Source organism: Marmota monax, unplaced genomic scaffold, assembly GCF_021218885.2.
Source record: "Marmota monax isolate L192 unplaced genomic scaffold, Marmota_monax_Labrador192_F-V1.1 WCK01_AAM20220418_F8-fsc00015, whole genome shotgun sequence".
In the NCBI taxonomy this organism is placed as follows: Eukaryota; Metazoa; Chordata; class Mammalia; order Rodentia; family Sciuridae; genus Marmota; species Marmota monax.
In genome coordinates, this window is record NW_026692194.1 from 579,495 (window position 1) to 595,538 (window position 16,044).

The 16,044-nt window shown below is 34.1% G+C and overlaps 1 protein-coding gene across 2 annotated transcripts in view; it reads right to left on the bottom strand.

The window, feature by feature from the left end:
• Positions 1-309: 309 nt before the first annotated feature.
• Positions 310-16,044, bottom strand: part of Aplf (aprataxin and PNKP like factor) — a 114,299-nt gene continuing 98,564 nt past the window's right edge. For both annotated transcript variants that reach the window (XM_046422527.2, XM_046422518.2), the window contains 2 exons: positions 13,540-13,586; positions 310-773 (listed from right to left, as the gene is read on the bottom strand). In XM_046422527.2, coding sequence (XP_046278483.1) covers positions 583-773; positions 13,540-13,586 — 238 coding nt within the window. In that variant the 3' untranslated portion in view covers positions 310-582. The remainder of the gene's footprint in view (positions 774-13,539; positions 13,587-16,044) is intronic.

Here is a 16,044-nt window from a genome sequence, read left to right on the forward strand (position 1 = left end):
CATAGATTCCCTGCAAAGTGAACATTTTTCTTCTATAGCTTAGATGAATCTATTTCAGTATCCAGTTGGTAATAATTTCACCAAGTTACAAAAGATACAACTACTAAATGAAATCACAAAGCTCATATCTAGAGTACTAGAAAAATAGTAGCCATTATGTGATGGCTTTGCTTGGTTTTGCTTGAAGAATCACTTCAATACAATGAAAGACACATGCTTTCTCAACCATCAAGTAATTTGCCTGGTTATACTTGCATAATAATCTACAAAGACAGTGACTGAAAAAAAGAAAACGAAAAAAGAGGAAAGTTTTGTACAACCAAGGCTTTTACTTTTTATTATCAATATACAAAGTACAGGGAAAATATGATTCCTCTTTAACCTCTATCTGCTTTCTACTAGTAAGTGCTTAAGTAAGGCAACAAAATAAATTCCACCTACTACCTTAATGGCTGACATTTCAATATTTTACTTGCACAAAGTCAATAGCAAAAGTTGTAGCTATCAAAAGAAAGAAAATAATGATTACTCTAGTACCTCCTTACTTCCTGAAATTGAGTCTTATATTATTGCAGAAAAGAGTTATTTTTTTCTTTTCATAAACTTTTTTGCTTCCTTCAAAAGCTCTTCCACGTCTTCCTTCTCTTGATCTTCCTTCCCTGGTTCCCAGTCAGAATCTTCATCTGTTGGCTCATATTCTTCTTCCTCATCATCTATAAAGCTGTCATTCAGGTCAGATTCATTGGGTTGTCCAACATCATCATTATCTTCATCTAAAACAGAGTATTGATATATAACACATCAATTGCCATTCAACCTGGGATTAGAGATAAAATATTTTTCTGCTTCTATTTTATTAATACATAGCTAACCACTATACATTTTAAGAAAGCACATTAAAATGACCATTTTTTATTTATTTTTCTAACTTTTCCTATTTTGAGGTTCCTGGAACTAAAATGGCCCATGAGTCAAAATAATGGTTCCTTAAAAAAAACCATGATTATAGTGGTGCAATCCTACCTTCCCAGTTTCTCACTGCCCTTCCTGGGATCCTCAGCCTCCACTGACTTCCCTATTCTCCACTGACCTGGCCAAAGAAACATGAGTGGAAACAGAAGCTTTAGGAGTTCTTCTGTGGTTCTGTCATTGTCATTTTTCCCTCTGCCACATGAATGTCATATCCCTAATCAGGGCTAATCCTTTACTCTGAATCCCAGGATGAGAACACACATGGGACAGAGGCACAGCCAACTTGCAGCTACACCATGAAGGACAAATACACCTATTTGTTTTTGTGATACACTGAAATTTGGGAGTGTTTGTTATCAGAGCAAACACAGCAAAATCTGATTTGACACATCAGGGCTATAATGAAATGAGAAGATACAGGTTAGGTATATTGGAAAGTTAATTTTATAGATCTAAAATATTCTTAGAGTTCATGTTTTAATAAAGGCTAGGATTGCTATGGTAACAGCCACTAAAATTTTCAGATTTCTAAATAATATTACAATACTAGAAAATTTTTGTCTCCAGATTCATTTATCCCTTATCCAACTCTTTATATTCTTTCGGTAGTGAGCAGCAGAGTTGGTTGAGAGCAGGGTAGTGGCAGACTCTAGGATAATGTGGAACATCCAAGAAACAACTAGGAAGATTTCATCTGGAAACCTCAGTGTAGAGGACAATCCCTGATGAATAGCAAATATATAGGTTAAAAATACTAAAGTCTGCTGGACAACTCAGAAAAGTCCTGCCATATTTGAATTCTCTTCAGATTGTTCCAATGTGTCTTCATCTTCACTCTGAGATCTTGGATTCCAGATTGCTATAGAAGAAGATCTCCTGTCAGACTCCCCAACTTATATATGGATGAAGAGTTTTTGTTTTCTGTCTCCTTCTCTACCCTGAAAGACTACTGAAAGGAGAGTTAATTTTCTGGGATTACCTAGTGCTTTCAAGGGAAAAGTGGCTTCAGGCTTACTTACTTCTCTAAATTCTTGACTTCCCTTTATTTTTTGCCTGATAATTCCTTACTTTTTAAAATAATGTCATGATGCTTTAAATTAAACAGTATTTTAAAAATATTAATGTCTATGCTTTTGTATATGTTTTGGTCTTCCTAAAATATTTGCATGCAATATGGATTTAAAACTTAATTTGATGGGGAAATGAGATTAATTCAAAAAAATAATATATCTATCTTTCAACTCTGATAGCCCATTGAGTTTATATTTTTCTTAATATCACTACTCATTCCAGAAAAGATCTGGGATAGCTTATATCAATAACAATAATAACATAATAATAAAATGCAAATAAAAGAAATAAAGAACATAAAAATCAGTATACAAAAAGCCAACCTCAATATTTAACATTGTTATACATCGAGCATCAAATTTCTCTCCAAATTTCTTTGCAGCCAAAGCTAAAAAGGCTACATGATAACTTGTTCTGTTCTTACTAGCATAATATATTATACTATATGACATATCAGTTACTTAAGGAAAATCTTATGGTATATTTATACATATAAACACTTCCTGGCATAATATATTATACTATATGACATATCAGTTACTTAAGGAAAATCTTATATTTGTACATATAAATACTTCCTGGTAAATATATTGAGAGAATATTTTATGTCTAGCTAATCTCACTCCTTCATTTTTAAAAGTGATAATATACACTGAAGAAATACTTGGGACTCCAAGGTAGTTGGAAGTTGGGGAATAAAGTGAGGAGGAAAGAACACTAATCTATGTTCTTGTCCAGTTTTCTCTGAGAAGTACCTATCTATATAACTTTTTTTAGTAGGATGGAAATATACCTTATCACACAGTAATGTGCTAATGATATCCCAGTAAGCTGTTTCCCTTCAGGTTCTGAAGCTACCTTAGAGGATTTAAAAAAAAAATCAATATAAGCCTAAAACAAATTTCAAGTTATCCTTTTATCTTGCTGGCTACTCCTTCTCAGTCTCTTTTGCTGGCTCTTCCTAGAGTGCCCCATGTTTCAGGTTGGGACCTCTTCTTTAACCTACTACTTAGATGACTCCATCCAGTCTTAGGTCCTAAGTCCACAAATTTTTCTGACTCTCTCTCTCTCTCTCTCTCTCTCTCTCTCTCTCTCTCTCTATATATATATATATATATATATATATATATATATATATATATATATATATATATATATTATGTTCAACTGGATAATTAACAGACACTTGGAACATAACAGTTACAGAACCCAATTCTTGAGTCATCACACCCAAATCTGGTCACTGTCTTATCAAGTGTTGCATACATGACTCCTCTAACCCTTCTACCTTCCAGCTCAAGTCATCTTGAATATACTCATCACTGAAAACGCAGCTCCAGTATGTCAAGAGAGCATGTTGGCTCTACCTTCGAAGTATATCCGCTGTATAGTAACACCCTGTTTCAAATACTGTTATTTTCTTCCTGAATGCAATATCCTCCTAATTGGCTTTCTGGCTTCTATTCTAGTTTATTTTCCACAGGGAAGCCAGAAAACTTTCCAACAGCTTTGTATATCACTCTGAATAAAGTCTGAAGTTCCCACTTGTAGATTTTGGTTTCTAAGACGCTACATAACTGGCTAGCTCACTACTGGCTTTTCTAATCTCATTTCATGCCATTCTTCATAGTATACTCTCTGTTACATTTTCATCTATTCTTTGCTGCTCCTAGAAGAGTCCAAACATGATCATTACTAGGGCTTTGAAACTTGCTATTCCCATTTCCTGGCAAACTTCACATAATTACCTGCCTTGCTCCCTCTTTCAGGACTTTGCTTAATGTCAAAATATCAGAGTGTACTTCTTTTATCATCCTGTCTGAAATAGTATCACCATGTTTCTTTGCTATTCATTCTCTTTACACAGATTTATTTTTTCTTCTTAGCAGTTATCACCATGAAACATCATGCAATTGTTTATATGTACACTGTCCACTTTGTAAAATCCTACAGGGGCAGGCTTTTGTTTCTGTTGAATCCTCAGATTCTATAATGCTACTTACCATGTATTTATTGAAAATGTGAATGGATAAATGAACTACAACATTATTAGTTCTACAGAATTCTTCTTACTTTTATTCACTAGCCTGCCTATCAATGTAATGAATTATGGAAGAGACTGGCTAAATGAGTTGATTTTAAGCCTCAATGAACATTGAAAATCTTCAGCAATTTATTAAGCAGACTCATTTGTTGAAGCAGTGAGGCTTATTAATCAGAAAAATTTCATTTATTTACTCAAAATTTATTTTTATCTATCATTTACACTTGTTTTTTTTTTTTTTAATGTCTACACATTCATGTTACTTTAAGAGGAACTCCAGAATATTAACAAAACCATTACGCATGGAACTCACTGTGGCTGATAGTCAAATTTCATTTACTGTATTTTAGAAGAAGAACAGGTACTTGGTGCTTCAAATGAAGCACCAGAAAAGGCAAAGTCATAACATAAGGGCAAAGGCTGTTCTGGAATTCAGCAATATGCCCTTTATTAGTGGTATCATACAGATAATACTTAGCATGGTTTTAAATGATGACATGTGATTTCCTATGTGAAGATAATCAATGGATTTTAGTAGTAGACTCAATCAAAAATTTAAGATATTATACAATGCAAATGCCATTCAGATGGGAAGGTTTATTATATTTGTTTCTTTGTTTTGGTAATCTTTGAAGATATTTTCAGAGAAATGTCAGTTTCTGTCCTTAGGAAATACACTGATTCAATGAACTTGTTGATCTAAATAATTATATGATTTCCTGAATAACAGGAACCATTTCAGGAAGCAGCTCAGAAATAATATGACTAGCACCTAACCACGAGTAAAACATCTGCCTTTAACATAAAAATGAATGTTTTTATGCAAAAGGAGTATAGAAAACACTGAAAGCAGGGGGAAAAAAACCCCACAACCTCTGTGAATACATTCTCTAACTGCACAAGCTGAAACATAGAGCATGGAATGTAGGCATCTGAATTTAAAGTGATGTAACTAGTAAAGTTTCCATAAAACTTGCTATAGATCAAAGAAAGCTTCTTAGTTAGAGAACAAGACAGCTGAGTCTTGAAGAGTCACATCATAGAAGAATCCTGAACTACCACACCAGTATTACATAGAGATGTAATACAGTATTACACAGTATTACATTGTTGTTCATGAAAAACTTATGTAAGCAGAAAAATAAAAACAGGAGACCTAGCAGTATCTGTTTAATTTTTTAAAATCAATAACAATATAACTTTTTGTAGTTTTGTTTTTATAGTCATTATTTCTAGTAGATGTACACAAAATTAAACAGCATAATGTACTTTTGAAAAAATTAACAGCCTACAGCATTTTCTTGTAATACACTTTGTTTATTTGAAATATAATTGTTGAGTATATCAGAAAAATCAGAAGTGAGCTTGTTTCTTCCAAAGCAAGATGAGCCTGGAAGAAATGTGTTTCTTTTATTTATTTTTCTTGCTTTTTATCTAGTAGGCTTATAGGTTTCTTTATTGTTATTCTTATTTGATTGCCCATCCTCTTACCCAACAAAAATGTCTTAAAAATATGATGGTTTGTGGGCTGGGTTTGGGGTGCAGTGGTTGAGCACTTGCCTAGCATGTGTGAGGATTCTCAACACCACATATAAATAAATAAAACAAAGGTCCACTGATAACTAAAAAAATATTTTCTAAAAAATACCATGGCTTGACAAATAACCTAATCAATAAATGGGTGAAAGAACTGAAGAGACACTTCTCAAAAGAAGAAATACAAATGGCCAACAAGTATATGAAAAAAAATATTCAATATCTCTAGCAATCAGGAAAATGCAAATCAAAACTATATTGAGATTTCATCTTACTTCAGTCAAAATAGCAATAATCATGAATACAAATATAATAAATGCTGGTGAGGATGTGGGAGAGAAGGTACACTCATATATTACTTGGAATGCAAATTAGTATAATCACTCTGGAAAGCAGTATGGAGAGAGTTCTTAAAAAAAAATGTAAAAACTAGGAATGGAAACTACCATATGATCCTGCTATCCCACTTCTTATTATTTATCCAAAAGAACTGATATCTGCATACTATAGGAGTATAGCCACATCAGTATTTATAGAAGTATTTATAGTAGCACAATTCTCAACAGCCAAGTTATGGAACCAACCCAGAAGCCCACAGACAGACAAACAGATTGAGAAAATGAGATACACACACACACACACACACATATACACAATGAAGTTTTCCTCAGTCATAAAGAAGAATGAATTGTGGCATTTGCTAATGAATGAATGGATCTGGAGAACATCATGTTAAGTGAAATAAGCCAGACTCAGAAAGTCAAGGGTCAAATGTTTTCTCTCATATGCAGAAGTTAGACTGAAGTAGGGGCAATAAGGGGGATACAAAATCCTATAGAATAGAAGAAAGATCAGTGAAGTAAAGTAAAGGGATTGGGGGTGGAGAGGAGAGACAGGAAAACGGAGGAACCGTGGAATGAAACTGATCAAACTATCCTATGCACATATATGAATATAACATAGTGAATTTCACCTTCATTCATACACACACACACACACACACACACACACACACACACACGGTGCTAATTTACAAAAGAACTATGAATAAACAGAAGAAATACCAGGAGAGTGGAGAAAAGAGAATGGGGGAAGGGAGGAAGGGAGGAAAAAAGTAAGTATGAGAGACTGAACTGGAGCAAATTATATTCCATACTTGTATTAATTATGTCAAATGAACCCCAATGTTATAATACACTAATAACTATAATATACTAATAAAAAATACTATGGAGGAGGGAATCCAAGATGTTGCAATAGAGGAGGTACTGTTTCTGGCTGCTCTGTGCATGAATCCAAGAAAGCAGTCAGGCAGCTTCCCCACAAGGTCTCACTCACCTAGACAGAATACAACATCTCAGAGCATGTGACACGACCACCAGTCCTGTGACCACCTGTGCAGAAATCAGAGCCTCTGTGTTCCCGCAGTTTAAGCGCACGCACACACACACACATACACATACACACACCCCTCTGAGGCGATGTAGCAGAATCACCAAATCAGCACTTCTGCAGAATTCCAGACTGTGTTCTGCTCCCACGCAGGTCACCCGACTGCATTCTAGCCACAGCACAAGGACATCCCAGCTCCCCCAACCTCACCAGACACCCTGGCACTGGAAGCAAATGGACTCCATCTTGGAAAACCTTTCTCACCATTTTGGTGAGTGTGGCTATCAGCACAGAGCTTTTGACTGAACAGGTATCTGTGTTTCCAACTCCCCTCAGCTGCGATAACTCAGGAACAGTGACTACCCAATACAAAACCCGCTCTCAGTTGAACAGGAGTGCCGCCCCCCTGGAGCGAAATGGAGGGTGAGAGGTCAGCATTTGGGACCTGATAAGCAAGAGAGGGGAGGGGTCTAAAACCTAAAGCAAAACAGTGAGACCAAGATTAGGGAAGCTCCAGGCAGGAGAGGGAGACAACACCGGGGATCAAGTCTTCTCATCCAGGTTACCTACACCACCCTGAGGGCAGAGACTCAAGCTTAAAATAGACAACTCCACCTACTGGAAGAGAAGCAGTAAAGAAACAGAATTCTAAGAGTATTTTTCCCCCCTTCTTATCCCTCTTCTTTCTCCTCTACCCTTCTATCCCCTGGTCCTCACAACCACAACTTATGTGAATCCAAGAACTTTACATGAATTAGAATTCTGAGAACTGAGTCACCAGAATAATATAATATAGAGGAATTGCATAAGCCCCCCCTTTTCTCTCTTTTTTTCTTTCTTTCCCTTTTTTTCTTCTTAACCTCCAAATTTTACTATTTTTACATCCTGTAATTTTCTAAATACATATTTGTGTTTGTTTTTATGTACTCTACGGTCCTCCCACGTACTTGTCTACCCTAAATTACCTCCTGTCTATTCTCCTGCTACTAACCCTCTTCATTAGAGTTCTCCTCCAAATTTCCTAAGTTATATTAATCCTATACCCTCACATCTTTCCCCCTTAGCATATTGTCCTACACCCGACCCCTAGTTCACTGTCTGCCATCAGAAACTGTACACCTTTTATGAAACTACTGATTATATTTTAAATAATAATTGAATCCAACATTTCTGGACATTGAGACTAACTATAAATGTCTTAATAACAATAATTTGTTCATAGGTGATGTATTGTTGATATTGGGATCTGTTAACATTGTCTTTCTCCACAAAGGAGGGATCTTGGAACCATACAAGAGCACTACAAATCTATAGGGTAAAAACAATAACACACCAGTTCCACAGAGCTGGAAAGAAAGAAATGCGAGCAACATGAAAAGACCAAGGGAAGAAAGTACCACAAACAATTCAAGACAACACATTAGAAGAACTGACAGCTACAGCAGAAAAAATGACAGTGAAAAATTTCAGGATATACATGATTAAAATGTTTTAGGATCTCAAAGAAGACATTAGAGAGCAAATACAGGCAGTGAAAGATCACTTTGAAAAAAATAGCATGGCTTGAAAGAAAGAGGACTAGACTTGAAGATAGACATCCAAATATCAGTGTTATATAAAAGGCAATGACAGGGCTGGGGTTGTGGCTCAGTGGTGGAGCACTTGCCTAGCATGTGTAAGGCACTGGGTTCAATCCTCAGCACCATAAAAATAAATAAATAAATAAAATAATGGTATTGTGTCCATCTATAACTAAAAAATATTTTTTTAAAGGCAATGACAATGAACAAGTCACTTAACCTAATGGAATTTACCTTTTAAATCTATGAAGAAAATTATTAAATGATCTCAAAGACCATTTCTGATTCCAAAATTGTAATTTTAAGGCCAAAGTAGGAAAATTCACTTTCTCTATAATCTTCTCTTTATATTCACAAATCAGTGAATATAAAATGTGAAGATGGACTGGCAGCTTGGCTATTTGAATGCAAAATAAAAGAAATAAGTTTGTGTTGGTTTTTTAAAACTTGACTACCTGATGACAAACAAACAAATATAGAAAAAGTTCTTTTAAAGAAAAAAGTCTTTAAAAAGTAATAAACAGCATGATATTAACTATGTTTTCATATTAGTATATGATAATTTCTTATTTTTCTACTTCTGCACAGGAATTTGTAATATAACAATTTGAATTTTATTTTCAATATTTCCTTTACTATTTAAATTTCACTGTCAATTCTCATTTCAAGAACTAAGTCTGTAGTGTTAGCAAAGAGCAGGCCATGTTAGCTCCATGATGGAAGAAATGCTGGAGTGAACATTTTTACTTTGCTGATTTTTCCAAGTAACTTTCTAGTATTAGAATAAAAGATGGCAACTGCTTCATAGCAGATTAACAACTTGATCCTTTTTTTTTTTTTTAACAACTTGATTCTTAAAGCTTTATTTTCCTTTTCTTTCCTATAAATCTTAGGACCGATTTTCTTTAGGTACAGAAATAATTTGATCCAATATCCCTAAAGATGAAAATTCACTATGTACTATAATAATATTTTTAATAATGTTTCTGTTTATTATTAAAACATTTTTTGGAGGGGGGGAATTGAACACAGCACCTTGTACATTCTAGGCAAATGCTCTAGCACTGAACTACAGGCCCAGACCAAGACTTTTTTTAATGCATCAATCTAGCTACTAGTAGGTATTCTTATTTTGGGAAATCATTTTCTATACTTCTGATATACTTTATTATACATACAGTTTATTTCTTCTTTAAATACCATTGCATCAGACCTTCTGATATTCCATATTTTTTAAGCTTTCCCCAAACTAAGAGTCAGTTTATAAAATCTCTTTAAATTCCACTAACTTTCCTTAATATTTTTCTTTTATAGATCTTCAGGTTTCAACTTCTCAGGAAGAAAAAGAATGTATATATAAACACATGTGTATATCATTGCAGAACTATAGAAATATTAAAGTAGTTATCCTAGAATATTCTACATTTTCATCCATGAATGGTAACAACTGCTTAGAATAATGTATCCTCCAAAATAACAGAGGCCAGGAAAATGACTGCAAAGATCAGGTGATATAAGACACTGATGATAATTTATTTTAAATACTGTCAACAGGTAAGGTAGCTGGGAATGTATTAAATAAAAGTTTCCTGGCACTGTTTACTCTTGCATTCAGTGTCTTATGCCAAAAGCACTCTGAAAATGTGTTGAAAGTTGGTAAAATATTAAGCCAGTTTAGATATACAAGAAACAACAGATGACAACAAACTTATAAAAAACAATGAACTAAACAAACTGTTACTGGAATAGAAAAACTTTATAGATTGAAGTGTTTTAGGAGTGTTACAAATCAGAGATTAAATAGTAAAAGTTTAATATGATAATCTTATGTGGGTACCATGTAAGTCTTATTATCTTGTTATATAGTTATGATGCCCCCACCTCAAACTCAACATGTGTAATTTGAAAACAAAACAAAAACCTACCCAGTTTTTCTTCCTAATCTCTATTATGTGTAAATGTCATCTCCAGTCTCCTGATAGTATTATAATTATATAACTATAATCTAGAGTCATCTCTATTTCCTTTACCTCATCCCAGACCAATACCATGGCTCATCGGTTGGCAAATCCTATTGATTCTTCCTTCAATACCTCTCTCATACCCAATTCCATCTTTCCACTCTCATGGTGGCCACGCTCTTTCTGGTCCCTTACTTGAAGACTTCACTAATCTCCAGAAGATTTCCCTGGATATAATTCAGACTGCTGTTCATTACCAGCTTGATTTTCACAAAATACTGGCTCACCATTATTTGCCAAAGTGCCCACATCTTTGGCTTTAAAGATCCTCTATAATCTGGTCATGATATACCCTTTTGTATCAGCCATAGTGATTACTGGGAGTCTTCATCAATTAAAACTACCTGCTGCTTCTGAACACATTTCTTTTTATTGTCCTTGACTGTTATTCACTTTCTCTGGGTTGTACTACACCCACTCACCACAAAGTCAAGAAACAAAGATAACTGAAATCCTACCATTTTGAAAATCAACTTCAAGTCTACCTTGATAAGCCCCATCATAGAGTGTTCCTTTCATTTCCTCCAAGATTTCAGAGCACCTCACAACAAACACTGAGAGCCAGAGCTACTTCTCATAGTTATAAACTAGTTCTCATGTCTCTGAGACCTTGCAAAAATAGAAAAAAGATAATAAATAATAAGATAGTATAAGAGTAAATGAATTAACATATATATGAGATTCAGATCTTGGGTAACGTTAAAACTATGGATTTGGGAGATGAAAAAAAATCACCTCAAAATTTAATTTAATACTTGAAATATTCCAGATTCTCAATTTATAAGTTTAAAAGGGGAAGAGATGTTCTGAATGTATTGGTGCATAGTGACTCCTGAAAGTACATTAAGTAGTCCTCCCTTAACTATGAGGGATATATTCCAAGCTCCCCACTAGATGCCCCAAACAGTATTATGATATATACCTATATGTATGGATATATAGATGTATGTGTATATACTATATATACACACATGTGGGAGGCCATCCTTGCACATAATTTGAGTTACCTCCCTGGCTGGGCAAGAAGCGTATCCCTGTGTCCAGAGCTTTTCTCAGGTCCGAGGGCTTGTCCTTGTGGAGGCGTGTCTGGCCACTACCCTGAAGACCCAATCAACTTTGGGACACTGCCCCCCTTAACCTTCATTGGATGGGATTTTCCCCAGAATTTTTTGTCCCCCAATAAAAGTCCACTCCCTGGTGTAATCTCTCTCTCTCTCACTAGCCTCTTCAGTAAACCTCGCTACTCTAATAGGTAGCTGGAGGCTGGAGGTAGGAGAAGCCATCCTGGAGCTGGTTTAAAGGTAATAGAGCCTGCCTCTTTAATTCAAAACTCCCTTCGGATTTCTCACGTAGGTGAACCTTCATTTATGAAGCCTGTGCTGGCTGCAGGCTAAACACACATACTATATATAGACATATAGTATATATACATATATACATATATACATATATATACATATATACATATATATACATATATATAAACCATATATATCTATACATCCATATATAACTAAAAATAAATAATAAGTAATAAAATGTAATTATAATAATATAATGTTATTTAAAACTTATGAATTATTTATTTCTATATTTTCCATTAAATTTTTCAGCAAAAGTTTACTACAAGTAACCAAAATAGTAAAAAGCATAACAAATTTGGATACTTTAAACTATGCTATATGATGCATATGATAACTTAAGTAAACACATCCTATTTCTATAAACATATATAAATGTCAGGAGACAATGCCATGACTTGTTAATATACCTCTAACAAAATGTTATTACATTATTACTTGAAAAGAGCTACTTTGTTTACCATAAGCACATCATTATATACAGCTTAATAAAGAAAGCATAACATATAACCCCTAGTTTCTGTTAGCTGAGATAAAGGGAGTATAATTATATCTGAAGTACTGAAGTGTTACAATTAGAAATACTAAATGGAATTCTTTTACTGTGAAATTACTTTCCTCACTTTGCTACAAGTTAGTTTTGTATATGCTTGTACAATTGAAGGCAAGCATAGCATCCATAATATATACTTTATTTTTTCCTTTGTGGGCAGAAATATTGTTTGATGAACTAGTCTATAAATAATATAAAGAAAGCAGAATTTTTTAAAGGGAAAAATAGTAGAGTTCAGAAACAGGACAAACAGAAGGTAAAAAATGTAAACTGAACAGATGGATATTTGATGTCTGTCCCCTCTCCTTCGTTCCTCCCCAAAGCTTCAATTTCTCTTGGGGATCCCTGGGTTCTGAAGAAGGTGACTCTACCCTGGTTTAAACTAAGCAGAGGCCATAGTGCTTGGTTCAAGGGTAAGAATATGACTGAATCCAGTAAAAAGAGTGCATTTCACTTTTCCCCCTATGAGAGTTAGGATTAATCATTCTCATTCTCCTCAAATGTTAACACAGGTGCTTACTGGACCAGCTGAATAGAGTGTATTACAGACCTTGAGGTGGGACAGAATGCTTTAGGATGATAATACTCTTCTAGACAGATGAGGGAAGGAAACTAGGTCCTTGGGGACATTATGGACATTATAGACATTATAATGAGCCAAAGCAAAAAAATCTTGTCTAAATCCAGTTTTACCTTAGCACTTTTTATTTATAGGAGTCAATGAGTTTTAATTATCTCTTAGGTCAGCTTGAAATTTTGTTTTCAGGTACTTAGTAAACAAAAGAATCCTAACAGATACAAGGAAAATTATATGTTGTTAGACAATGATTGGGGAAAACATTTGCTGTTTAAAAGGTTCACAACTTTTAATATATATATTAAAATCAGCAATTCAACACATTCACAAAAGCAAAGATAAATTTTTATAATACCTAAAAACTGCATCTAGATTTAAGAGGAGAATCATCCAATGATTTCATTTTGAGTTCCCTGAAGTAAAATTACTTACCTGTAAGAGTACTATGTCTATATTCTATCTTGTGCTGGGGATTCTTTCTGAAAAAAAGAAAAAAAAAAGCAAAAATAAGATCTAGTTTTACTAAAAACTAATAAAACTATTTAAACTAGAATACTAAGTAACTTACAGAAAAAATTAGGCCAAAAACCTTCTTATTGAAAAACATTCTTTTTAATTACAGTATTTACTAAGTACCTATTCCATGCCAAGCACATTTCTAAATGCAAAGACAAGAGTTATGCAAAGATATGCATAGGTATACAAAGATGAAGTTCATACTTCAGGAACTTATACTCTAGAAAGATAGGATGAGTCAAAACATAGTATGTCATGTTTGTAAGACATACTGTATTTCTGAAATGTCATTATCACACACACAACAATATAATGTAAAATATATGACACAAATATCTGAATGTATTTAGATAAATACACATGCACATATTGTCCAGAAAGACACTAGTAAGGCTCTCCTTGAGTCCTAAGGAAAAAACCGTTTAACTAATGACTCTCGGAAGAATGCCAATTGTTTGTTATAAGGAAAAAAAAAGAAAGTCAATTTTGTTGATAAATTCATATTACGTATTCTAAAGCCAAATATAAACTACTAATGGAACATCATTTTAAAATTATATGTATCTATGACCCATTTCTTCTATTATTAGTTAAACAAATATTTGGTACCCTGTGTGTATAAGATATTTTCCAGATAATGTAAAACTTTGCCAGCAAAAATCCAAAGCAGATGTTAATCATAATCCATTTGATGGGTGGTACTCCTTCCTGAGGTGACAAAAAGGAGGATCATGTATACTAGTAATAGATACATGCTCAAATATACAACTTTCTAATATATCTGTAACAGAAAATAATTATTTTTACATGATGAATTTTCATTTGCTTATTAATTCTTTAAGTACTGGATGAAATTTTCATTGTATTCTGGCTTTAAGCTGGCACTGAAGTTAAGATATATGGCAAGTTATACATTCTTACCCTTGAGGAGACAGAGTCTGGGACCAGGGGCAAAACAGACATTTGATAAGCATTTTTTTTAATTTAAAAATGAGAAGATGGGAAGTACCCCTTATGATATCTTTTAGGAAACAAGTAATAAGTTCAGCCTTAGGCCTTCTTTCTCAGACTAAATAATCCTTGTTCTTCATTAAAATTTTTTTCCATTAGAAAATAAAGCAATTTTTAAAAAGCTAAAGAACTTAGGTTAAGTAAGGATTTAAACGTTTCCCTAAGTCCTCCCACTCAACTTCATATTTCCATATATAGTTCAATGGTTAAAAATGGCCAGGTGGTAGATGTACAATGAACGTGAGCCTAATGAGATAAAGTTCTTGTCTAGAGGCTATACTTTCCAACTTTAGTAATGACCATAAGAAGATAGAGGTCCAGGCAAATTATGAACTGGATTAAAAAACTTGTATAATAATCAGGTGAATAGAGGACACAGAGACTAACCCACATAATTATAGTTATCTTATATTAGACAAAGGTGTCATACATTGGAGAAAAGATAGCCTCTTCAACAAGTGGTGCTGGGAAAACTGGAATATGCAACAAAGTGAAATTAAACCCCTACCTCTCACCATGCAGAGAACTCAACTCAAAGTAGATCAAGGACTTAGGAATTAAAACAGAGACCCTGCGTCCAATAGAAGAAAAAGTAGGCCCAAATCTCCATCATGTCGGATTAGGCCCCAACTTCCTTAATAAGACTTCTGTGGCACAAGAATTAAAATCAAGAATAAATAAATGGGATGGACTCAAACTAAAAAGCTTCTTCTCAACAAAAGAAACAATCTGTGAGGTGAATAGAGCACCTATATTTTGGGAGCAAATCTTTACCCCTCACACATCAGATAGAGCACTAATCGCTAGGGTAAATAAAGAACTCAAAAAGCTAAACACAAAAACAAAACAAACAAACAAAAAACCCAAATAACCCAATCAATAAATGGGCCAAGGACCATATACAAGGATATACAATCAATCAATGAATATGTGCAAAAAATGTTCACCATCACTAGCAATTAGAGAAATGCAAATCAAAACCACTCTAAGATTTCATCTCACTCCAGTCAGAATGGCAATTATTATGAAGACAAACAACAATAAGTGTTGACAAGGATGTGGGGAAAAAGGTTCACTCACACACTGCTGGGGGGTCTGAAAATTGGTACAGCCAATATGGAAAGCAGTATGGAGACTTCTTGGAAAATTGGGAATTAAACCACCATTTGACCCAGCTATCCCACTCCTTGGCTTATACCCAAAGGACTTAAAAACAGCATACTACAGGGACACAGCCATATCAATGTTTATAGCAGCATAATTCACAACAGATAAACTGTGGAACCAACCAAAATGTCCTTCAATAGATGAATGGATAATAAATGGATGGTGTTAGAGAAGATAATGCTAAGTGAAGTTAGCCAATCCCAGAAAACCAAATGCCGAATGTTTTCTTTGATATAAGGAGGC